Source organism: Dermacentor silvarum, chromosome 3, assembly GCF_013339745.2.
Source record: "Dermacentor silvarum isolate Dsil-2018 chromosome 3, BIME_Dsil_1.4, whole genome shotgun sequence".
NCBI lineage: Eukaryota > Metazoa > Arthropoda > Arachnida > Ixodida > Ixodidae > Dermacentor > Dermacentor silvarum.
In genome coordinates this window covers 230237537-230262332 of record NC_051156.1, presented here as the reverse complement: position 1 = coordinate 230262332, position 24796 = coordinate 230237537, and the positions used below count along the sequence as shown (strand labels likewise).

Sequence of the window (24796 nt, the reverse complement as noted above, 5' to 3'; positions counted from 1 at the left end):
GCAAAGTGCGAGCACACACGGGCCTCATCTTCAAAACGATCTGCGATGTTGACAAAGTGCGCCTAGTGCCGGATGGCTTAGTATGCGCTGCGATTTCGACGTTTAGTTCGCGTTGAAGCAAGAGACAGCCGCTGCTGCCGCGCTTTCTTACTCCAGCGTTGTCATCAAGCGAGATGGGTTCGTGTTTACACCGCGCTTGTTAATTTAGTTAGTATGCCTATGCTTGCAAGTTATACGGCCGATAAAACTACTATCCTTACTTCATACAGCTGTCTACTAATTTGCTATTTCAATCGGTGCTTTGCCTTTCGAGCGAAACTACTTTTTTTTTTTCGGGGTCCATTGAAAAACATACCAACAGGGTTCTACTATTAGTGTGCGATTTCTTCTTGCCCAAATTGTCAACGATAGCCTTCTGGAAGGTGTAAAAGTGCACGCATGTGATCTCACGAATGCTTTCGCACCGCCACATCGCGTGCAGAGATTGTTTTGGCCGTCGAGTCTCCTGCTGTTCTCGCTGGTCAAAGCATCAGCTATGCTGAGATATGGTCCGGTCTGCTCGACGTGGGGACCAATGAGAGATTGCGCAGCCGCGTGGCGTAGCTGGTTACTTGGCGACTATGGATCCTCTGTTTCATCTGTCGCCCGCGAGGCACGGGAGGGGGCGGGGAGGTTACTCCGGCAGTGGCCGCACGGGCGCCTCATTTTGAAAGTAATCTGCGACGTGTAAAATGTGGGCGCCTGTGTGGCGATGTACTCTGGCATCAACTGCGTACTGCGCGTGGGCCGTATCTTGAAACTGATCTGCGTTGAGGGCAGTCTAGGTGTATCGGCGGCTCATAGCTTTGTGGTGCTGTGTGTTCTCGGCGCTCAGTTTGCATTGAAGCGATAGACAACAGCACAAAGGTCACTTCGCTCGCTTCTGCAGCAGCGCTTAAATTCCTCACGCCAACGTTTGACAGCGCATGTCCGCGCTCATCGAGTGTGATGTGTTCATGTTTGCCTGTGGGCGCTGACACCATGCTTGTTAATATAGTTAATAAGCGAATGTTTCCAAGTTTATACGGACGATAAAACTATCCTTACTTTGTATAGCTGTCTCCTAACTTGCTATCACAATCGATGCTTCGGCTTTCGGGCAAAACTGCGACTTTTTTTAAAACCTAAGAATTAAAATAAAATTGTGCGCAGTTCCCCACTACTCTCATTTCTCAATTTTTCCTGTTTCTCGGCTCTTCCGGGTTTTTTGTACGGTCCCGTCAAAAACTTATCAGCGGGGTTCTACTGCAGAATGTGTTCTTGATTACTCATTAATGCAGTGCTTGAGCGCTACATTCTTTCTGTGGTGTGTGCTTTTACAAATAAGCATGCTTTCAGTGTACAGATACAATTCCACATTTAAGGGACCATAACCATACTATCATTTTGACACATGGGGTGCCATTGAGACATCATTCTGGTGCCAACTTTGTGTTGGCCCCACAATTTCAAGACGTGGTGCTATGAAAAGGATCCAAGCATGATAAAAAATAAATGCGCACACAATATGAAGACTGCTCACTAGCCTGCCTACACTTGTGTGCAGAGCTTTGTGCCCCCTCTCTAAAATCCCACGTTTTATGGTTGTGCACAGGTCACAATGAACAAGCCCACTCACCTTTTCTCTGACGTTTTCAAAAGAGGAAGGTGAAACGACGGAGAAGCAGACAAGAAAAACATCTGTTTGCGGATAGCTGAGTGGCCGTAGCCGGTCATAATCCTCCTGGCCAGCTGTGTCAAATAGTCCCAGGGTGTAAGGCTCGCCACCAATCATTACAGTCACCGCATAATTATCGAATACCTGGAAAAGGTGGATGTCACCAATCAGCAAGCCACAATGGTAAAACTGGAGCGTTCACATACAGGCACTCAAGTCTGGCTCCGAGAGGCTAGGGACAGTTTGTTCTATGATGCCAGTCCAAGCTAAAGTAGACATGTCCAACAGAAAACATCCACATGAGGCTTGAATGAGCTAAAATACATTCCACTAGATTAGGGAACTGGCTTTTTTTTTTTTATGTGGCTATGTTCAATTGTTTACAACTGCTACAATCTTTTTTCACAGGTTTATTAAATTACAATGGGTCAGGTAATAAAATTTATCTCCATCTATGCTGTCGTTTGGGAAAAAAAGCTAGGGTGTTTTGGCATTTCAAAACAAAAACTATTTGTTCATTGTTTTGTTTTTTATCCACAGAATGAAAGTTGGCATTGTAAGGGGCTACTGTAACATGACTGCATAGTAAATGTCGTAAAGCTTTCTAAAGTATGTGCTGGAAACCAGAAAATTCCACTCATACCAATGTCAAACTGGATGTTTTAATGTCATTCGAACTGAATGGCATTAGCACTGAATTACATTATTCATCTGCTACACAGACATATTTAATGCGACTAGAATCAAACGAGTTCCAGAAACTCATTCTGTTTCGCACTCGAAGCAAACGTATACTCTCTACCCCAGAGACAAGGTAAAATATGACATTGAGCGTTCATGTAAAAAGCTCATTATTTTGCGTGTTTTAAGGCATCTGCCATTTTAACGAGAGAAAAGCTGTACGGCAGGCTGTCAGAAAATGTTTTTTACTCTCCATCTCAGTGGCGTCTGGCCGCCTTCGCTTTACTGGCCATACTGTAAACAAACAGGCGCCTGTATGCACATACAAAGCAAGGGACACAGCAATTAACCACTTCACCTGCTGCAACTTAGCATCATCGTTCAGCGCTGCCAGTATCAGTCATATTGTTTGTGTTTAATTTATTAAACCGGCTAAGCCTTGTCTTGGCTTATGGTGGCCAGACATTCTGAAATAAAAGTGATACATGTGTTATTTCAGTGAAGTGACGCCCCCCCCCCCCATTTATTTTAAATACATGGATTGACTTTTCAGACACTCACACATACCTTGCCCTACTTTTCTTGCGAACTGTTTTGAAGTGATTGCCATCAATATTGTGACCAAATGACATTAACTTTTCCTGGGTAGCACCACCACAGGTCGAATGGCATTCCTTGCACCGAATGTCATTCGAATCTAATGGCACTGAAACGCCCAGTGTGACAGGGGTATTAGCCTAGCAAGTAAAACTGACACTCAATACAACATTGCTTTTCCTAGCAAAGTATTACCATTTTTTAGAGAGAGGAGTTACATAACTTCAAATAAGAGATAAAGTACATTGTGGTTCCAGTGAAGACAAACTATTTACATGTCAATTATATGCCACTTTATGAAGTCGCACACAAACTATGGTACATGCCCGTTACCACGACCGCTGCTTCGTTTTATCAGTCGGATATGTCATTCATCTAATAGCCACAATTGAGTGCAAAACGAGACAAGCCACGGGGAAGCGATACTCACCGTGGGGACGTATTCTGATGGAAACTTGTTTGTTGTGTAAGAAATCAGCAAACATGTTTTACCAACAGCACCGTCACCTACCACAACACACTTTATGGTTTGCATTGTTCGCCACTGTCCCTGAAACACGAGCAGAGGAATTTATACTGCGTGTCACAAGGCACTCGGTCAATGCGTTGTCCCAAACCTGGAAAGTTGCCTCTTTCCAAGGTGGAGGAGGAGGGGTTCAACTCGCAATCGCTGCAAAAAAAAAAAAAATTAAAAAGAGGTGATAAGCAACCGCTCCAATTACGCGCACGACTGCCAATGCAAAAGAAATAACGTCAACAGCGGCAAACAAGTGCTCCAAACGAAAGACGAAAATGTCAACCGCGGACGAATGCCGGCACACCTCCGCACAGTGTGGGCGACGTTCTCGAAGAAATAACACCATGTGTCCCGCTACGAGATGCGAATAAGGTCGTATTCGCTACGGGAAAAGCTCGTAATCATCGTCCACTCCTCTTGTCACGCTTAATCGCAGCATTCGTCCGAGGCGGAAAGGCTGCACAGCACAAGAACGCCACTGCCCACAACTTCTGCTCGGATTCTGGATCAGCCTCATGTACGACAGAATCTGCGGGCTTCGTGCTGTTAGCAGTTTTTCCACAAACTAGCAGGTAATGTTAGGCCTAGTAGGACAACTTGTGAAGCGCACTTTTACGGCACACCGCCATCTTGTTAGCTTTGTCAATAACGGCAAAGGAAACTTGACAACGTTTGGCAGCAATTCGCCGCTGCAAACAGCGGCTGCATGCACGCTCTGTTAACAAATCTGTGAGCCAAATGCATAAAGAAACCCACCTTCGGGAGAGATAGCCGATTTATTTCTCGCCCGGCCTCCACAAACTCGCCTTACTGGGCGTAACTAGTGGATAGGCGTCACATCCGCTTCCTGTGTTCATGAGACAAGTTCCTCCGACGATCGTCACCGATGTTCAAAATATTATCTACAAGCACTTATCGCTTACACATTAAAGTACACAGCGCCTAAAGCTACTCAATTTTCCACTTGGTTAACAGTTACTTTGTGTTATGATCGGTCTATCGGCAGCCGCGATGGTAGCGATGGTGCGCGGGAATTCGAACCCCGTCAGCACGCACGGTAGGCAGCTGAAAAGCGGGCTAGCCACACCTAAACCACAATTGGCTGGGTGCTTTTCTGCTTGGACATGTCATTGTTAACTGCTTATGACTACATCGTCGGTGCAAGAACTATAGCCGTGTTTCGGGATACTCCACTTCGCGAGACGCGCAGGAATTCCCAGATTCGTGTACATGCTCCGCAGCACACATTCGCAGCCATTAAAACAGAAACATCATCGATCATATTGTAAGGTTGCACCTGCAAATCATTTAGTTCACACTATGAAATACTCCAAATGCATGCGAGACATCATTTATTCCCTCCATTTGCTGAAATTGTCACATTAAGTTAAATGAAAGGTTTCTTTAATTTGTGAAATCATTTTCAGTGCGTAGAACTGCTGGCAATCAAATGGAAGCAGTTGCAGCCCTTTCACGGCTCTTTCCACCGAAGCGAGGGCTTTGGCAGCAGGAACCAGGTCCTTGTTCCCATAGGGATCATTCTTGTCGTACAAACTTGCATCCAGGTTCCTCCAGAATACGTTAACAGCAATTCCAAAATCCAGAGCTGTCATGTTGTGAAACCACAATGCTGTAATAAGATTGGCACAAATAAAGAATGATAACATGAGCTTATTCACAACAGAGCTGAACCATCTTGAAATAGCGCGCAATGGGATGGCACAGGCACAAACTTGCGCCTGTGCTCGTCTTCCTTTTTCTGTTGTGTTGCGCGCTATTTCAAGATGGTTCTCATGCCAAAATACCAACTAGCCCAACATTCAACTCTTTTAGAGCTTACCTGGTATGAATAGTATGTCACCAGAATTCAGTGTAGCTTCATAGCGTGTAGCTTTTTGAAACTTAGGAAATTTTTCTAAGTCTGGACATTCTACATCCAAAACACGAGATTTGTCACCTAGAATAGAAATGCAAAATATGAAATATCACACAGCTTAGCATTATAAAAACTGAACAACGTAAACAGTCTGTTTGATCGACTTCTGCAACTTGCCTTGTATGTAAAGATACTCAAAGTCATTTGGGTGAAACAGCACAGCCTTCTTTTTGCCTTTAACTTGAATTAGAAAATTGTCCATTACCTGCAAAAACGAAAAAATAAAAGCTTTCATTTCCTAAATTGAAACTGCATGCATAATAAGCAGGCACCCCTTGAGGACACCCATGTGTACGTGTGACAGCATGACTTGCTGAGCCTGTCAATGGGCAGCCACCCACACTGCAACTGCATGACGGCACCATGCCAACAGTGGTGGCCACTGGCATAATGTCGTCACAGAGACAGCTGCACCTCAAAGCTGTTTTGCTATATAGCCACTGGCACTCCTCAGCTCAACCCAACACAAGCATTCGTGCCTGTTAATTTTTATTGTGAGGCTTGCATTCCTTTTGCTGTCATATATTCTGACAGCTATATCTACAACTTGCTACCATGCCTACTTCTTTACACTATATTTTATTATTTGAGATGTGTATGTTATATTGGAAGTGACGAGATATTTTTGATTATTGACGGACATTCAGAAGCATGACAGGGACCTTGAGGAGACATTGTAGTGAAGAGCTCCAGATTAATTTCGCGATCTTAATGTGGTCACAATGCTTGGCACAGGAGTTTGCCTTCATCGAAATGTGCCCAGGAATCAAACCCACGACCTCAGCCTTTCTTCCTAAAGAATTTGGAAGTTGCAGGTCTATATTGCTATTGAGTGCATGTCGTGGCAATGTCCCGACATAGCACTAGCAGTTATAATTTTAGTGGTCTTTCAATTCTGGCACATTGAAAATTTCATCTTCAATTTGTGAATGTCATGCATTTATGACTGTTTTTTTTCTGTTGTGTACACTATGAAAGCACTGTGAGATCTCATGGAGCTCGTTTATGCAGGCTGTCATGTATGGATGCACCATTTGCACACTGGCAAGATGAGACGAGAGCCCACCCTCATCCTGCAGTCAGCCTATGCAGGTTTAATGCTCCGACAAATAATTGAAGGTAATGTTTACATTTGGCAGGAATTAGTCATGGCATGACTGTGCACAATGCAAGCTTCACGATGGTTTGTGAGAAGGTTAGTTGGTTTTAGATCGTTGTGAATGTCTTTCAGTGTGAAAAGATGAGGGGCAAGACAAGAAGGCAACAAATATGGGTGCTGGACTTACAACTAGCACCTCTAGCACATTTGACTAGCATACCTGCCAACTATGTAGAATTTACTGTAATGTCTACGAAATTGGGCTTGCTCTACGATTTCACAAAAATTGAGCCAAGGTTTATGAAGGCTGAATTCTGTTTGTGAGAAAGTCTGAAAGATGTTGAAACACTGCAAGATTGCAAAAATATACATACAAGAAGGAAATTGTGATGGTACCAGCCCTCTTGCGGCTGCACAAAATTCTATATACCCGAGTTTACTTGCTTCAAGCAAGTTTATACAGACAAGATGGTGAAGCAGGCAGAAGTGGCAACGGAAAGTTTCTGAAAGTTACTGTGATCTAAAAATGATGCTGATCAGGCTCTGCTGTTCCAAGTTTGCTGTTGCTTGGGCCTAAAGGTGAATAATCGTTAATAAACTGTGTATGTACCCCACAAAGAGATTGTGCTCAGGGCAAACTTCAAAAAAATGTGTTCTGTACCCCCCCCTCCTCTATTCTGTGTCAGTGGGATTTTAAAGAATTTTAAAGTTCATAAATTGGGCAGGTATTCGCCTGTTTCAAGTGGCCTTCAGCACCCGTGTGGGTCATCTTTTTGTCTTGTCCCTCGTCTTTTCCCGCAGCAAGACTTTCAGAATGACTAGTGTGATAGTTGCATAGTCAACATAGTGTGCATACTATTATCATTTAAGTCTCCCTAACTAAAGATATCTGGCCCCAGTACACACATCAAGCCAGTGGCGTAGCCAGAAATTTAATTCGGGGGAGGGGAGGGTTCTACCAGCCTATTTTTAAACTATTTCTGTGCCGGCTCCATATATATATATATATATATATATATATATATATATATATATATATATATATATATATATATATATATATATGTTATTTTTTACAACTATTTTTAAACTATTTCTGTGCCGGCTCCTGTGATTTTTTGCTTCACTGATATATATATATATATATATATATATATATATATATATTTATTTATTTATTTATTTATTTATTTTATATACAATACTGCAGACCTTGCACAGGTCCAAGCAGGGTGTGTACATAAGCATTTGGATAAACACAAGAAAAAGAAAAAGAGCACGTCAATCAGCAGTAGGTACAATTGGGGACGGCATCAAGTTCCAGTCATTAATAGTTCGTGGAAAAAAGGAATATTTGAACACCTCAGTTGGTGTAAAATATGGGTTTAAACTGTGGGGTTGGTGGTGCCGGGTGTGTCTAGTTGTTAAAGGTTTAATATATATTGATGGCTCAATAATTAATTTATTGCTATTAAGTGCCACAAGAAAGTCAAGGCGCAATTTTTTTCTTCGTAAAGCTAGTAACTGTATATCACTTGTTAGCATAAGTTCTGTGGGAGAATCAAACTGCGAAAATTAGGAAAAAATAAATCAAACTGCTTTTCTCTGTATTCTTTCGAGTTTGTTAATGTTTACTTCAGTATAGGGATCCCAGACGACACATGCATACTCAAGTATAGGCTGCATAAAGGATATGTAGCACAAAAGTTTTACACTAGCCGGGGCGTTTCTTAATTTGTGTTGGAGTAGACATAGTTTACCAAAGGCTGATGCACATACGTTGTCAATATGAATGTTCCATGACAAATTGTTAGTAATGGTGACTCCCAAGTATTTGTAGTTAGTAACCTCTTGTAAGACTGACGAACCTAGTTTATAAGTGTGCTTTAGTGGGTTCTTTCTGCGTGTAATTCGTAAGACGACACTTTTTTCCGTATTCAGGAGCATTCCCCACATGTTGCACCAATCTGATATGGTCTTTAAATTGTTGTTAAGTTCAAGTTGATCGTTATGGGAAGTTATATCTCTGTACAAAACACAATCGTCAGCAAATAGTCTGATGTTAATGCTGGAGTCAACTGCATTTACAAGATCATTAATGTACAAAAGGAAAAGTAACGGTCCGAGTACACTACCTTGCGGTACTCCCGATGTCACTGGTAGACCAGATATATATATCTCTCTTTCTCCCAGCCACCACCACTCCTCCCCTCTTTCACCCCTCTCTCTCTCTCTCTCCATATTATATATACTATGTATATATATATTATATCTATTGAGAGAGAGAGAGAGATCTCCTAGCACTCCCTAGAAAAGTACGCTTTAACAAAGCGGATGTACATAAACAAAAGTTTCTCATTGCTAAGGCATGTACTCCACATTAAATTATGTTATCATCCTTATGCTATTTTTAAAGATTGCGAATTAAAGAAAGACTAACATTTCGTGTAGAAATTGATGCATTTATATACCATACGTTGATGACCAAATTGGTAGATGACTTGCAAAAACAAACCGTGCTAAAATCGGAACCAAACAAAAATAAGACCATGCACTGTCTTCTTGTTAGCCCTGTTTCTAGCACTGTTTATTTTTTCAAAGCAGCAGCATTTACAAACCCATCGTGGCCCACCCTTTGCAGATAAATTCTGCACATGCACGAGAGACCACAATATTATCATCCACAGTGTATTGTTAGCATTGAACAGCTTCGCCTTTACCATTCCAAACCCGCTACTCGATCTTCGAGGTTTCGGTAATGGCCAAAGCAGTTGAATCGCAACAATAGATTGCAGCTAGCTGTGAGGCCATGAGGACACGTTTTCCCAGACATTCTAAAGCCTTTGAGCTCCTCCCCTTGAGAGACCGCACTTAGAGGGTAATCTGTGGAGTAGAGCTAAAATCCCTGTTGGGATGGGCAGTATTTATAAAATAAATAAAACTCCAATAGCAGGGCAAGACAGCAAACTTGGATTTTTGCAAATCGTCCGTAAAGCTCCGCAGTCAATCCATTTTTCGTGAACAGAAAAAGGACTGGCATTTCCTTTAATCATTACTTGACACAGAAAAAGTAAGGAGAAAGAAAGGCACTGGAAAGAAAGGCAAAAAACAAAAAGAGACTTGTTGCAGCCCAGGTAAAAGCGTAATTGTTTTCCAATCCTGCAGATCTTCTAGTGAGTGGTTCGGTCACGGCTGCGTACGTAAGAGGGCGGGCACTATTTTGCAAGTCGCCTATTACTCAGTTGTGCTTCCGACATTGTGGGCATGCTATATTCTTCCACATTTAGAATACAGGAACGAACCTTTGCGCTAGAACTTCGATAGTATCATATGATGCACATTTCACTCACTTCCGGTGACCTGCTGTTCAACTTGTTTGAAAATATGTTTGAAGGGAACTTGCGATCATGGTATTGTAGTCCTCATCACACAACGCACATCATTATTTGATCAAACTCGGGAATCAATAAAGTAGACAGGCCGAAGCAGGGCGGCTTTCTTTGTTAGAAGCCTTTGTCAAAACTACGGTATCCGTAGTTAGCAGTGAAATAAGGGCTAGCAGCTTCGAGAGATTTGAAAGTGTCGTGTGCCCTGACACCCGGCTGTTCTGAAAATTACCGAGAAGTTTAGTTACGACGAGCAGCACGTGTGACGATGGGGTACGTGAACCACGGCTCGGTAGCTGCCGTCTGGTGTCGAGGGACTGGGCAGTGACAAGACAGTCTCAATATGTCCATAATTTTTTGCCACCTTCGTTCTTGACACCTTTTATGCATGCCCCCCTACTCATACCCATCACCTCATTTCCCTCCATAAACTCTTTTCTGGTTGTTGAACGGCGCGGCGGCCTTAAACATTCCTATGTTTCTGTTTATTTTTTAAAGGCAGCGCCACCTGCATGGACATCGTGGCCATTCACCAAGCTGCCCTCCCACCTGTTTCTTAGCTTGCTTGGCCCTATACCCGTGTCCTTAATATACTTTGGTGTAGCAAATCAGCGTTTGTAGGTCCTTCTTTATTCTCCTATTTATTGCGCTGTTTTCATTCTTAACAATGTGTACAAACTAGCCCAACAGCAAGCTCTCAAGTTTATTTACATAATGAAAGTCAGAGACAAGGGAAAGAAAAAATAAGAAGGGGGTGGGAGGTGCGCTTATTATGCGTTTCCTAGGCAATCAAGTCGCAATATTTTCGGAATGCTTTTCTTCCGCGCAGCGTGGTTGACGATTCAGTCAAGTACTAGAAATGAGAAGCCCTTCGGCGACAACACTGCCCCCAAGTTCTATGCATGCGCTCGTCCCATCTTTCTCTGTAATTTTTAGCGCTGATCCGCCCTCAACAGCTTCAGGTGGGGCTAGTGGGGCCTGCCTGCTCTGGGCAACATTTGTCTCCCACTTTTCTCTCCGAAAGTGGCACACTCTTTGCACCCATTTGGTGCAAGGAGTGTAGCCCTCAACTTTAGATTCAGGGGAGGGGATCTATAGCTTTAAAAAAATTTTTGTTGCCTACGCCTCAAATATATGCTAGCAAGCAGCAAGGTCAGGCTGCACATCTCTTATCCATGGAGGATCTCATCAGTGGTTACTTTGTGTGCGCAATCGGTGACAGGCACAAAGCAAGAGCTGATCGTTCTCCAGAGAACGACAAAGTCTTTATTCTTTCAACAAAGAAAAATGTGGGGTTACTTCAGACAGATTTTTGCATGTTTGTCAATTTTCCCTTCAATAACGTTTTTCTCTCTTGCCGCTCCCGTAATCACTATGCGCCTGTCATAGGCATATGTGCCTGGGGGGAGTAGCGGTGCGAATGTACTTGTGTATTCACTTTGAAAATGCCTCGACACCGGCCATGATGGAAGCTAAAACCCCTCCAAATTTCTGCAATCTCACTAGATACCCACCGGCTTGCACCTCTTGAAATGGGCTCCCTAAATTGTCTGCTATTCATGCCCACTAGCTGGTGTGTCCCCTGCATGGGAGGCAATATGTCCGAGTAAATTGCCCTAATATTCACTATTGTAAATATGGTAATTATTTTAAATAGGCCTGCACTTTGTTGCTCCACCATCAGTGCGTTCGCCAATTCTGGTCCCTCTGGCTAATCTTCAGGCGTCAGCCATCACGAGTTCGATAAGCAAAATTCTTTCTTTCTTCTAGCAAGCAAAAATGTAGTCACATTTTCCACAATCTCACGCGAGCTGATGCGGACGCACCTTTCACCTATTTGTTCTTGGTGCGACGGCAGACGTCTTGTGCATGGGAGAGGGGATTGCCCCTCCCCCCCTTCGAACTGCCACTAGCTTTCACATTCAACATTTCCCTCTCATCCATGTCACTCTTTCTAAGCCCAACTCATGAAACTTTCTGCTCTGTAGGAAAGGCAAGAAAGAAGTGGAGGGGGGGGGGGGGGGGAGGCTCACACATGTGCTTAGTAGGACTTCTCTGGCTATGCCTCTGAGCGCACAGATCTGCACTGCCAGCACATATAAATCCTGATTTAGCTCTTACAATGTTTCCAGCGACAATTTATCATTCGCACCCAAGGTGCACTGTCTCGTCTCAAGTGCACGCACACGAGGAGCCTGCAAGAGACATTAGACGATACCTAAAGCAAATTAAAGCTGATGAAGGTAACAACGTACATCATAATGAGTCCACAAGCAAAGCTGTGGGGATGCAATTCGAAGAACACTGGAGAAAAATGCTTCATTGGGAAAAAGCTTCGGCAAGGTGACATCTTCAGCAAGCTCTGGAAACTGTGTAGCAATGTTGGCAGGCTCTTTTCTGGAGTCAGTCCCAAGTGTTCTTAAGTAATAAAGCTCTGTCTGTTCAAAAAAGAAAAAAAAAACATTTTGAAATGATTTAGCAATATTAATTTACTCGTTTGTCTCTATGGCACAAATTTAAATGTAGAGAAGTTAATAGTGCAGACAGGCAAAGGGCCAAAACAAGTACTCTGGTGCCTGTCTTTAAAGTTCTTCCCTGCTCACTTCATTCACTGTTTCAATAATGCATCACTTCCTTGGTTATGCCTTAACTGATTTCAATCGTGCAAAACCTACGCACCACCTAATAGTGCAAGATAATTATCATAGGGTGGTAGAAAAATGCTCAGTAATTCAGTTTTCACTACAGGAACAAGACACAGCAACCAACTTCCAATTAAGGACCATCTAGACGAAGGGGCCAGCCATGCAAGAGGTATTGCTCTGTTGGTAAAATGAAAAGCTTGAAGCACTACATCCCGATGTATTGCACAGCACAACACAAGCAAGCAAGAATACACACAAGCTCCTTATTTGCAACACTCCTTGTGGCTCACAGGTTATTAATAAATTATTCAAATAGGAAGTACTGCATTGCCATTTATGCTTTCCTAAAATTTTAATGGACCTGGCACTATTGCCCCATTTTTGGTGGCACCTACAATTATCATCATCATCATCATCAGCCTATTTTATGTCCACTGCAGGACGAAGGCCTCTCCCTGCGATCTCCAATTATCCCTGTCTTGCGCCAGCGTATTCCAACTTGCGCCTGCAAATTTCCTAACTTCATCATTCCATCTGGTTTTCTGCCGACCTCGACTGCGCTTCTCTTCTCTTGGTGTCCATTCTGTAACCCTAATGGCCCACCGGTTATCCATACCTACACATTACATGGCCTGCCCAGCTCCATTTCTTGCGCTTAATGTCAGCTAGAATATCGGCTATCCCCGTTTGTTCTCTGATCCACACTGCACTCTTCCTGTCTCTTAACGTTAGTCCTAAGATTTTTCGTTCCATCGCTCTTTGTGCGGTCCTGAACTTGTTCTCGAGCTTCTTTGTTAACCTCCAAGTTTCTGCCCCATATGTTAGCACCGGTAGAATGCAATGATTGTACACTTTTCTTTTCAACGACAGTGGTAAGCTCACAGTCAGGATTTGGCAATTCCTGCCGTATGCACTCCAACCCAATTTTATTCTTCTGTAAATTTCTTTCTCGTGATCAGGGTCCCCTGTGAGTAATTGACCTAGATAAACGTATTCCTTTACAGACTCTAGAGGCTGAATGGCGATCCTGAATTGTTGTTCCCTTGCCAGGCTATTGAACATTATCTTTGTCTTCTGCATATTCATCTTCAACCCAATTCTTACACTTTCTCGATTAAGGTCCTCAATCATTTGCTGTAATTCGTCTCCATTGTTGCTGAATAGGACAATGTCATCTGCAAATCGGAGGTTGCCGAGATATTCGCCATTGATCCTCACTCCTAAGCTTTCCCAGTTTAAGGCTTGAATACTTCGGTGGCATACAGTTGAGTCCAAAAGTATCTTATACTTAAGAGGGCAGCTGCAATGAAACTTCACTGCCGCTGAATGACACCAGTAAGCAGCAGGTGCATTCTACAGGCTCCCGCAAGTCTATACAGACAGGTAAAAGCAGGCCTGCTCTTTCGGGGGAGCAGCTCAAGAACTCAGTCTAATGAATTAAGCAACAGCATTCAGATAGCCCTGTAGCAGGTGACAGGCAGCTCTAGCAGTGTGCAATGGTGCTCATATCAAGTCTATCGTGGTCCCAGTGGTATATTTTGCCATCAAATTATGCTGGAACATCTTGGCAGCTGCATGCAGCATACATTATAGGTGTGAACCAGGCATGTTGGTTCAGGTCATGCTGCAATGGTGGTGCTTTCTCAGTATGGTAAACATGGATTTTTGCAATTTGTTCTCGGTTTTCGCACAATGCATGTGGCTACGCCATCACCGTAACTGTTTCTTCAGCAATGCAACAGTTTGCTGCAGTTGCTTTTTAACGCAGTGCCATGCTCACCTCACTTATGAAGAAGTTAGTGTTCTTGGAACCAGACGCTCGCTGCACGAGCTCGCAAAATGGGAGTGTTCTGCACAGACATGTCTCAAATGAACACACAATGACGCAAGTTAGGACAAAAACTGACCTGTACAGAAAGTTCTTGCTTATAAAGTCCATGTGCCTGTCTCGTGATACGTGCACCTTGACATCACGCTTGCCCCCTCGAGTGCACAAATAGTCCTTGTCCCACAGCAACGTGCAACGACCAACAGGCACTCCTCGCAAGACTGCTGGCTCCCTCTGCAGCAAGGCGAGAGGAGGAAACACTCGAGCGAGCAGACTAAACTGCTCATTAATACCTGCTGGCTCACTCCGTGCTAGTTGGCATTCTTACACCATACCATTACTAACAGCTAGTTCAAGTGCTGCCATACACTGATTTGAGTAGATGCATTCAATCTGGTCAGCAATTGACATTATGAGAACAAATGTGTGTACCGATTATGGCCTGTTCGAAAAACGAGATTAACCCTTTTTATGCCATGGACGACCTGAGCTCAACCACCTATTTCTGGTAAAAAAAGAAAAGGTAAGGAATGAGCCCAACTTGTCGAGATTACTTTTCAGAAAAGTTCAGTTTCTTTCATCTCCTTCTATAGTGCTATTAAACTTCACTTTTCCAATAAATGGTTTATGTTTACATACATAAACTCTTAAAATATTCTCTACATTGTGTTCCGTAAAAGATTCAACAAAAAAATTGCCATTTTTGATCAAAATTGGGGATAATTGCATAACACAAATGTACGGTCCGCTTTCCCGACGGAAAAGCCAAGTCAAAGAGGTGGCACCCAAATGCTGCCATAACCTGCATTAGATTCATCAGCTTTAGAAAGCAAAGGCAGTGCAACGCTGGAGCTACACAGTCCCATGCATTTCATTGGGAGCAGCAAGAAGCACAGTCTTTTATTTCACAGTACCGACACTGTTCAAGCATATGCCTGCCCACCACAGCCTTGGTCATTCTAATACTGCTGGTGATTTGGGCTAGACTCAGAACACAACTGTCTGTAAATCTTTCAGTCTGTACTTCATTGGCTGCTGGCTTTCCTCTGCTGTGCCAAGTGAGTGCAACTTTCAGAATCAATTCTTAAGGCTCGTTTCACTGCACTAAAGAAATGGTCGTTGTTTCTTGCATATGATGAATGACTGAATAACGTTATTTCTGCTCAGAAGAGTGGAGGGACATTGGGACAGAGGTTGACGAGTGCCCGAGCTCTACATTTCTTAGCAGCAAATGCAGCAACAGGCCTGCAGGAGTCCTGCGGTCCTGTTGTATTGAAGTACAGCAAGTAACACAATGAATTTATTAAATAAAGCGACCATATGAGATAAGATTGAAACAAAGTAGTATAGGAATAGGGATAGCTAATCACACTAAATTCGTACATGATGCCAAATATTGTTCAGGGAGGAAATGGTGCAGCATCTGAAAGCTGCTATTAGGCGAGTCCTACATGACAAAAGGAAAACACCTGTCGAATTTTGGCTCCAAATTAAAGCTCCACAGAAGGGATGTTGGGGCTTGCCCTGCATAATATCTCTTCTGAAAAATGTATAAATTCAAAAATTAAATTGTGGGGTTTAGCGCCTAAAAACTGCAATATGGTCATGAGTGCGTGGCTCCCAATTAATTCTGACCACTTGCGGTTCTTTAATTCGCGCACCCAAAGCGTTTTCGCCCCCCCATCACAATGTGGCCGTCGCTGCTGGTAGCGAACCCGCGACCTCGCAGTGTCCTTTCAAAGCATTCTCACAGAGATAGGAATTCGGGAGCCTATGCAGTAGCGCAACGCCACTGTGGCGGGTAAAGTACAGATTCTGAACTGTTCGAGAAGTAGTGCGTCACTGATGGTGCGACATAGATCACGAAATAATTCTGCCCTGTTATGAAAATGAAATTACGACGAGATGAGAGAGTGACGATAGCAGCAGCTTTAAGACGTGTCCCACAGTACAAACGATACAGAGCGCAGCCACAACCACAGGGCGGCCCGTGGGTTCGGGACACGTCAAAAATTAAATTCTCGGGTTTTACGTGCCAAAACCACGATCTGATTACGAGGCACGCCCTAGTGGGGTGTCTCTGAATTAATTTGACCACTTTGTACGGACCGTTGGGTCGATTCCGAATGCACAAACGTACTCTCGGATATATCTCCGTGCGAAAAGTCTCTTCGTCTACGTTGTCACAGCAAAATACGGTCTTCACAGCAGTAGGCATTTCCGCGTGCTTTTTCGGCGTTGCAAAGGCCACAGAGCAAATCATAAATCACACCAATTTTAATGCTATGAAATCGCGGCACGGTACAGCGCACAACTGATGCAGGCTACCAAGGTCGTTCAAAACGACGTGGGGAAGCCGACACTCTCCATACACGGAGCAAGGTAAATCGACCTTGCATGGAGTTTTTTTTTTTTTTTTTTTTTTTTTTTTTGTTTTTTTTTTTTTAGAAAAAATATAGGCGGCGCTGTCCAAGCACAGTGATGCTAGGTGGCGTATGCCACCGCCCGATTTAAAGGGTTCAGCCCATGGAGGAAGGAAACAAAACTTTTCCTTCCTCCATGGGTTCAGCCTCATCCATCCATCCATCCATCCATCCATCCATCGATACACCAAGCCATATAGGAGGCTATGACCAAGCACATGGCTAGGTGGCGTATGCCACCGCCCGGTTTAAAGAGTTCAAAACGACGTGGGGAAGCCGACACTCTCCATACACGGAGCAAGGTAAATCGACCTTGCATGGAGTTTTTTTTTTTTTTTTTTTCAAAAAAAAAATATAGGCGGCGCTGTCCAAGCACAGTGATGTGACGGCTAAAGGTAGCAGAAATGCAGCTGTGATGAAAAATAGGGCACTGTGGAATTACAATAGGTACGAAGTGGTGAGAGGGACTTGGAAAGGGGTGATGGTCCCTAGTTTGACTTTCGGCAATGCGGTCCTGTGCATGAGATCAGAGGTTCGAGCAAGGTTGGAAGTTAAGCAGCGAGGGGTAGGTAGACTGGCTCTGGGAGCACACGGAAATACACCAAATGAGGGGGTACAGGGTGACATGGGATGGACGTCATTCGAGGGCAGGGAAGCCAGCAGCAAGATAGAATTTGAGGAGCGATTGAGAGAAATTGCAGAAAAGCGGTGGGCAAGGAGAGTTTTCAGTTATTTGTACATGAGGAATGTTGATACAAAATGGAGGAAGCTGACCAGAAAACTGTCAATCAAATATTTGGACTGCAGGAGGGGTGCAAACCAGGAAACAGCGGTTAAGAAAAAGGTTAAGGAAACAGAGAGGGGTCTGTGGAAAGCAGGGATGCAGACGAAGTCAGCACTGGGCACATACCGAACTTTCAAGCAAGAAATTGCCAAAGAAAATATCTACGATAATTCTAGGGGAAGCTCTTTGTTGTTTGAAGCCAGGACGGGAGTATTGCGGACTAAGATGTACCGAACACGTTGTGCTGTGCGTGTGGAGAAGAAGAGGAAACGGCTGAACACCTCATACTTTTCTGTAAGGGGCTTAACCCTACAGTGCAAGGCAACGGGGCTGATTTTTTCAAAGCATTGGGGTTTAGGGACAGTGAAGGCAAAATAGACTTTAAGCGGGTAGAGATAACCAAACAGAGGTTATCTGATTGGTGGATAAAATTAAGGCAGGGGTGAAATTTCACCCACCACAAAGTACAAATTATGTTGATAGCCATGGCTAGGTGGCGTATGCCACCGCCTGATTTAAAGGGTTCAGCCTCATCCATCCATCCATCCGATACACCAAGCACATGGCTAGGTTACGGTGGCTAGATGGGTAGGTGTGCCGACCGGCGCCTCTGGAGCGTAGTTCACCGCTTCTCCGCGTCATGACGCAAAATTGGCGCTGCGGACAGTAGAAAGGTTCCGCAGCGCACGTCGTCTGCTACAGGGGGCTGGCGGACTGGCGGCGAGCAAAAAAAATAAAGCCCGTATTGGAATAGTTGTATGTCGTCTGTTCGTGTCAGTTTCAAAGGTGAAGAGCTCCGCATCCCTCGTACTGTTTGTAAGTTCCTAAGCGATGTGGAATGTTCCAGGTAGGAAAAATGACCGGCGAGATTAGCGGCGGCGTTGCTCCACCAAAGAAGACCACCAAGGAGACCTACTGCTTCGCTCCAAACTGCAAGTCGGGCTCTAAATTTCTGACAAAGACAGCGGAAATGTTCACCCCGAGCTGCTCAGTAGCTTGCTCAGTATCGGTACGGTGGCTAGATTGTATCGGCGACGTTAATGAGCAAGCGGTACACCGAAAAGCGTACGTCCATGAGCTCCTCGACATTGGAAATTTGCAAGCCGCACATGAGGTGCTCAGCACCTGCGACATCGAGCACCGCTGCGCTGCTACAGGGAAAAGAAAAGTGATTCTAGGCTGATATTCTATATAGCAGGCTGTGTAGCAAGGAAGTTCCTGCAAAGAGCCAAGTGCTCCGATTGCTCAGGGACATTACTGAATTCAACAGAATGAGTAGGTCAGGGCTGTTACTCCCTTCTGAAGCACTAAAAAAACTGGTAGCATCGCTCGAAGACGCCTTCAAGCTGTGCTTCAGTTTAAATGAGTTACGAAGGAACAGTATCGCCAACTTTGCATCCTTTCTGCAGCTGAATCCCCCGAATTTGATCGGCTGTAAGCGGCACAAGAAAGAGCTCACAAACGATGTTGTGAAGTTCTATTCAATTACACGCCTTTACTTTCTTGTAAAGGGCAAGAACATGGCGCGCGAAAGTAACAGGGAGAAGAGGAAGCACCTGAAGATGAGGCGTGTGCTGTGAACAATGCTATGATGTGGTGGACCAACGTTGCGGCCTTGCTGGCGCTAGCTAATTTATGTTGGTGCGTTCGCTGACTCAAGTTACGAGAGCGTTTCTTGTATTTCAAATATATTCACGAATTTAGCCCAAGACGTATTACTCTATTTTTTTACAATGAAACAGTGAACCATATGCACTTACCAACACAATTCTTCTCGCACCAATTTAGATACCGTAACTGCCGGAGCAATAAAACAATAGCTGGATTTCTCGAAATTGAAGCATTAGAACTCGCTAAATATCATGTAAACACGGTTCCACATACCGTATAAAACCATTGTAGTATTGTTTTATGCATGGAAAAAATGCATTTACGTCTTTAATGCAATGGGCTGGAGCGCCGCGTTTATATCAATAAATGTGACCGATTGCCAAGCTAGAAAATTTACTTCAGCGTTTCGTTTTTTCTGACTAGACGACAACAACAAGTTCCTCATTCTGGCTTGGCCTACACTGCCCAGAACGGTATTATAACGCGCACTTCAAATATACAATCAGAGGCAAGCGATACTATCAGACACGCAGCTCGTCTACACAGCGCAGCCGCCGTTGCGCGCCGCTGAACCTTTCTACTGTCCGCAGCGCCAATTTTGCGTCATGATGCGGAGAAGTGGTGAACTACGCTCGGTCGGCACACCTACCCATCTAGCCACCGTAGCTAGGTGGCGTATGCCACCGCCCGGTTTAAAGAGTTCAGCCTCATCCATCCATCCATTCATCCATCGATGATGATGGCAAGTGAATCCCGTTAAGAGCAGGGCAGTGCATAAAAGTTGTTACGCAACTTCGACGTCATTAATTTAATTTTCACTCCTTGCCGTCGATACCAGCACCATGATTACACAATCCTGCGGCCGTGTATCAATTTTTATTTACATCATCGCCGCCCCACGGCTGCCACCGCTGCGGGAACTCTATGGCTGCATGTAGTAGAAGCCATAGAGTTTCTCCATTCATCCAGGGAGAAAGCGACGGTACTAGAGTTCACTCTAGCCGGTACGGTTAGAGTGTCCAAAGCGCCGCGCGAATGCATGGGAGGAGCGAGGACCTTTTTGTGTGAACTCCCGCGCCGCGGCGCTGCTGTACCGGACCCGTAACTACAAAATGGGTTCCGAAAACAAAGAAGGTTAGAAGATAATCTGTTCTCATTGACACAGTGTATTGAAATAGCAGAAAAGGAACACAGGCCCCTATGGCTTGCCTTTCTGGATATCAAGGGAGCCTATGACAGTGTAATCCAAAAGGATTTGTGGGACATACTGGGCACTCTAGAGGTGGAAGATGGAGTAAGAAATCTTTTAAAAGATATCTATAAAAGTAACAGGGTGCTTATAAAATGGGAAAACAAGGTATCTGGGCCTATAGAGATACAGCAGGGGCTTAGGCAGGGGTGCGCTCTGTCACCTCTGTTGTTCATGCTGTATTTACAAGGATTAGAGAAAAAATTAGAGAGGAGCGGACTTGGCTTCAACCTTTCCTATTTCAAGCAGGGAGAATGGATTAAACAGTCATTACCAGGACTGATGTATGCAGATGACATTGTACTTATCGCTGACAGCAAGGAAGACTTGCAGAGATTAATGGACATCTGTGGTAAAGAGGGAGATAGCTTATTTGAAGTTTAGTAAAGAAAAATCGGCAGTCATGATTTTTAATGATAATCAGGGCAGCGAGCATAGGATACAGGAGGTTACGCTGGAGGTGGTGGATAAGTACAAATATCTTGGAGTGTGGATAAACAATGGGGCTGAGTACCTAACGGAACATGAAAATATGTAACGGCTAAAGGTAGCAGAAATGCAGCTGTGATGAAAAATAGGGCACTGTGGAATTACAATAGGTACGAAGTGGTGAGAGGGACTTGGAAAGGGGTGATGGTCCCTAGTTTGACTTTCGGCAATGCGGTCCTGTGCATGAGATCAGAGGTTCGAGCAAGGTTGGAAGTTAAGCAGCGAGGGGTAGGTAGACTGGCACTGGGAGCACACGGAAATACACCAAATCAGGGGGTACAGGGTGACATGGGATGGACGTCATTCGAGGGCAGGGAAGCCAGCAGCAAGATAGAATTTGAGGAGCGATTGAGAGAGATGGCAGAAAAGCGGTGGGCAAGGAGAGTTTTCAGTTATTTGTACATGAGGAATGTTGATACAGAATGGAGGAAGCTGACCAGAAAACTGTCAATCAAATATTTGGACTGCAGGAGGGGTGCAAACCAGGAAACAGCGGTTAAGAAAAAGGTTAAGGAAACAGAGAGGGGTCTGTGGAAAACAGGGATGCAGACGAAATCAGCACTGGGCACATACCGAACTTTCAAGCAAGAAATTGCCAAAGAAAATATCTACGATAATTCTAGGGGAAGCTCTTTGTTGTTTGAAGCAAGGACGGGAGTATTGCGGACTAAGATGTACCGAGCCAAGTACCAAGGTATAGACACGTTGTGCTGTGCGTGTGGAGAAGAAGAGGAAACGGCTGAACACCTCATACTTTTCTGTAAGGGGCTTAACCCTACAGTGCAAGGCAACGGGGCTGATTTTTTCAAAGCATTGGGGTTTAGGGACAGTGAAGGCAAAATAGACTTTAAGCGGGTAGAAATAACCAAACAGAGGTTATCTGATTGGTGGATAAAATTAAGGCAGGGGTGAAATTTCACCCACCACAAAGTACAAATTATGTTAATGGTCATGGCTAGGTGGCGTATGCCACCGCCCGATTTAAAGTGTTCAGCCTCATCCATCCATCCATCGTACAGAAGGTGGTATCGGACAACCTCGAGCATGAACATCTGGTCGTTATCCATGCTGGTCTCAACGATGTGCTGAAGGGAAGGAGCCAGAACCTAAACGGACAGTTAGAGGTTGGGTTGCGTAAACTCAGAGAAACCTCTGCGAAAGTGCATGTGACCATATGCACAATCCCACATGTCCCGGGCCAGGCTAGCGCGATGGAATGGAGGGTGCTTGAGGCTAACCGGGTCATTAGGGGTCTGAGCAGACCACTTGGGTACGGTATAATGGAGGTAAACCGGGAAGTGTAGAGTCTGGCTCCCACCCTTTTGCACAGGATGGCATTTACTACAGTGGTGCCACGGGCGGGAGCGTAGGTAGTAGGATAGGGCGCCAAGCTGCGGCTTTTTTGGGGGGACCCAGAGCCCTAAGACCACCAGTGTAGACGAAGACGGACCCAGAGAGGCTCCAAGATTCAAGAAACGTAGAATCGGTAGAAGAAATAGACGTAAGCACCAGGGGCAAGGTCATTCTGACATAGGGTACATTAACATGCAAGGTGGCAGGAATAGGCTGAAGTGGGAGGAGATAGACGAGCAACTAAGGCAAGAAAAGCTGATGGTATATGGGTTTGTGGAGACACATCTTAGGGACATGGAGCAACCTCCCTGTAATCCTGACTATGCATGAGAATATTGCAATAGAACAGAGGGCAGCAGAAAAGGGGGTGGAATTGGTGCATTCATTCATAAAAGTATGAACTGGCAAAGGGTCAAACAGGAATGCAAGGAGCATTTATGGCTAAAAGGGAAAGTTGCAGGAGAGCAGACACTCCTTGGCTTTGTATACCTGTGGACAGGAGCAAATGCCAAAGAGGAAAAAAAAAATGCTGGAATGCATATCAAGTGACATTAATGAGCTAGGAGAAGGGTGCGAGATTATTATACTAGGAGATATGAACGCACACATAGAAGACATGGACGGGTACACAGACTCAACAGGCAACATGATGCTGGATATGTGTGAAATGCATGACTTAGTTGTATGCAACAGTACTGAGAAGTGTGAAGGGCACATAACATGGGAGGTAGGGAGCCTGCAGTCAACGATAGATTATGCACTAATGCATACCTGCCAACTCTTCCGAATTTTCCGTAAAATGTACGAATTTGGACCCGTCTTACGATTTTACGAATGCCGGCTCAATTTTTACGGAAAAGTGATTATATTCGTGAAATAGTTTTTTAAATTTTTAATAAATTCACACCGTTGCTGGTGGGTAGGGGCGCCACTTACGTAGGGGCGCATAGAGATGGAGGTATGCGCCGTAATCTTTATTGTCTGCAGAGTAAGGAGATTTTTCAATCTCTGACGTTGCCTTCGTCATCGGATTGTTGGACTACCTGACGACGGCTGGAAGTCACTGGTTGTTGTTACTCTCAACATATTCGCAACTCAAATGAACTGCAGGGGGCGCTGCGAAAATTGGCCGCGTGAAATAAAAGGCGGACACGGCAATACAATTGTTGGATTGGAAAGAGGAAACCACGTAAGTGGTGGAACAAGGAAATTAAACAAGCTATAGAAGAGCGTAAAGAGGCATCTAGGGTTCATCGAGAAGCCAAAAAGTTGGGATTACAAGAAGAAGAGGTGCTCCTAAGATGGAATACGTACCGAGAAAAGAAAAGGGTTGCGAGTGAGCTCGTGCAAGAGAAAGTTAAATGCGCAAGTGAACGTTGGGTGCATAACATTCACAAAAGAGACAAAGGCGCCCCAAAAAGATTCTGGAACCATATAAAAGCACTCGGAGCTCCAACTAGAAACTCGCAAACGGCTATAAGGGATGAAGACGGTAACATCTATGAAGGCGATGATGCGCTGCGGTACATCACAGACGTTATCAGGCATAACTTCGGTACGAGAAAAAAATGTGGTTGATCCCTCTTATATAGGAATCGGTATAGAACACGAAAGTGAAACGTGTCTTCACAGAAGTAGTGTAATGTTTATTGCACATTGATATATAATGTCTATTGGTGTTTTGTGGCTAAAGCGCCCTTAGGCGTTGATGCACCCACGCTGACGCCTGGTGGCACGTCTCCTCCATCATGACTACCAACGTCGATGACCATGAGCAACCGTCGTGCATATGGAAGCTGCACTACGCTGCACACGCTAGCACAACGCGAAAGACGAAGCACGTAACTGACACACTAATACAACGCGCAAGACAAAGCACGTAACTGAATCGTCACCGAGTCAAATCAGCGCGTACAGCGCGTCGTAATTGCAGCCTCCGCGATCAACTTCAGAAACATTTTCAGAGCTAATTGCGCAGGCCACGCTCCGCTGTGCTGAGTACGGTGAACGCCACCTAAGTGCTTCTTGATGCCAGCGTCCCTTCGAATGCTGGCATCGAGGCGTCGTAGTGCTGAGACCACCGAAGCGTTCACTGTCGGTGCGCGTTAAGGCCGGAATACATGGAGCGAATAACCGGCGTCCGAGCGAAGAACTTCGTCGGGCGGCGAACGTCCGACGGCCGGCGTCAAGAAATTTGCCGTCCGCAGCCGATCTGCCTGTCCAAACATTTTCGTCGGGCGAACGCCGCCGCCGGAAGCGTCTAGCGCGCAGCGGTGAACGACAGCCAATCAGGAGGCACTAGTTCCGGTCGCAATGCATGCTGGTGTTTCGCGCGCACGCGCGTTTTCGCGTCGTCTGCAATCGCGTTGGTGTTGCCGTGTCTGCATGTCTCTGCACCGATTGAGTAGTTCCTAGTATGATCTCTCAGGAATCGCGTTGTATTTGTACATCCCATATCCGCTGATCTGCGAGGAACAGACAGCAGTGCAAGCTCTCTACAAC

The 24796-nt window shown here is 44.8% G+C and overlaps 2 protein-coding genes across 4 annotated transcripts in view; both read right to left on the bottom strand.

The window, feature by feature from the left end:
* Positions 1 to 4343, bottom strand: part of LOC119446850 (cdc42 homolog) — a 31588-nt gene extending 27245 nt beyond the window's left edge. Inside the window, exons 1-4 of the mRNA XM_037711416.2 lie at positions 4248 to 4343; positions 3592 to 3644; positions 3405 to 3524; positions 1658 to 1840 (exon numbers count right to left, since the gene is read on the bottom strand). Of these exons, the coding sequence (XP_037567344.1) occupies positions 1658 to 1840; positions 3405 to 3509 (288 nt within the window). The 5' untranslated portion in view covers positions 3510 to 3524; positions 3592 to 3644; positions 4248 to 4343. The remainder of the gene's footprint in view (positions 1 to 1657; positions 1841 to 3404; positions 3525 to 3591; positions 3645 to 4247) is intronic.
* A 483-nt stretch (positions 4344 to 4826) lies between these two features.
* Positions 4827 to 16749, bottom strand: LOC119446849 (tRNA wybutosine-synthesizing protein 5-like). 3 transcript variants are annotated; one of them, XM_049664962.1, is made up of 7 exons: positions 16484 to 16749; positions 14465 to 14619; positions 14338 to 14407; positions 12168 to 12350; positions 5545 to 5632; positions 5332 to 5448; positions 4827 to 5121 (listed from the first exon to the last, which is right to left on the bottom strand). In XM_049664962.1, the coding sequence occupies exons 1-7, from the start codon at positions 16646 to 16648 to the stop codon at positions 4874 to 4876; spliced, it is 1026 nt and encodes a 341-aa protein (XP_049520919.1). In that variant the 5' UTR covers positions 16649 to 16749; the 3' UTR covers positions 4827 to 4873. The 3 variants fall into 3 exon arrangements, with proteins under 3 accessions (XP_049520919.1, XP_037567342.1, XP_049520920.1); XM_037711414.2 differs by having other exon boundaries at positions 16526 to 16749; XM_049664963.1 differs by lacking the exon at positions 12168 to 12350.
* Between the last annotated feature and the right edge of the window lie 8047 nt (positions 16750 to 24796).

What these genes read in the sequence shown, in the direction of transcription:
- LOC119446849 (XM_049664962.1), bottom strand. Translation starts at nt 16,648, where the DNA reads ATGATTTGCTCTGTGGCCTTTGCAACGCCGAAAAAGCACGCGGAAATG. An exon ending in GACCCAACGGTCCGTACAAA is followed by an intron (nt 14,620 to 16,483) that starts GTGGTCAAATTA and finishes GCCTTGCTGCAG; the next exon opens with AGGGAGCCAGCAGTCTTGCG. An exon ending in GCTTGTGGACTCATTATGAT is followed by an intron (nt 5,633 to 12,167) that starts GTACGTTGTTAC and finishes TCGTTTTTGCAG; the next exon opens with GTAATGGACAATTTTCTAAT.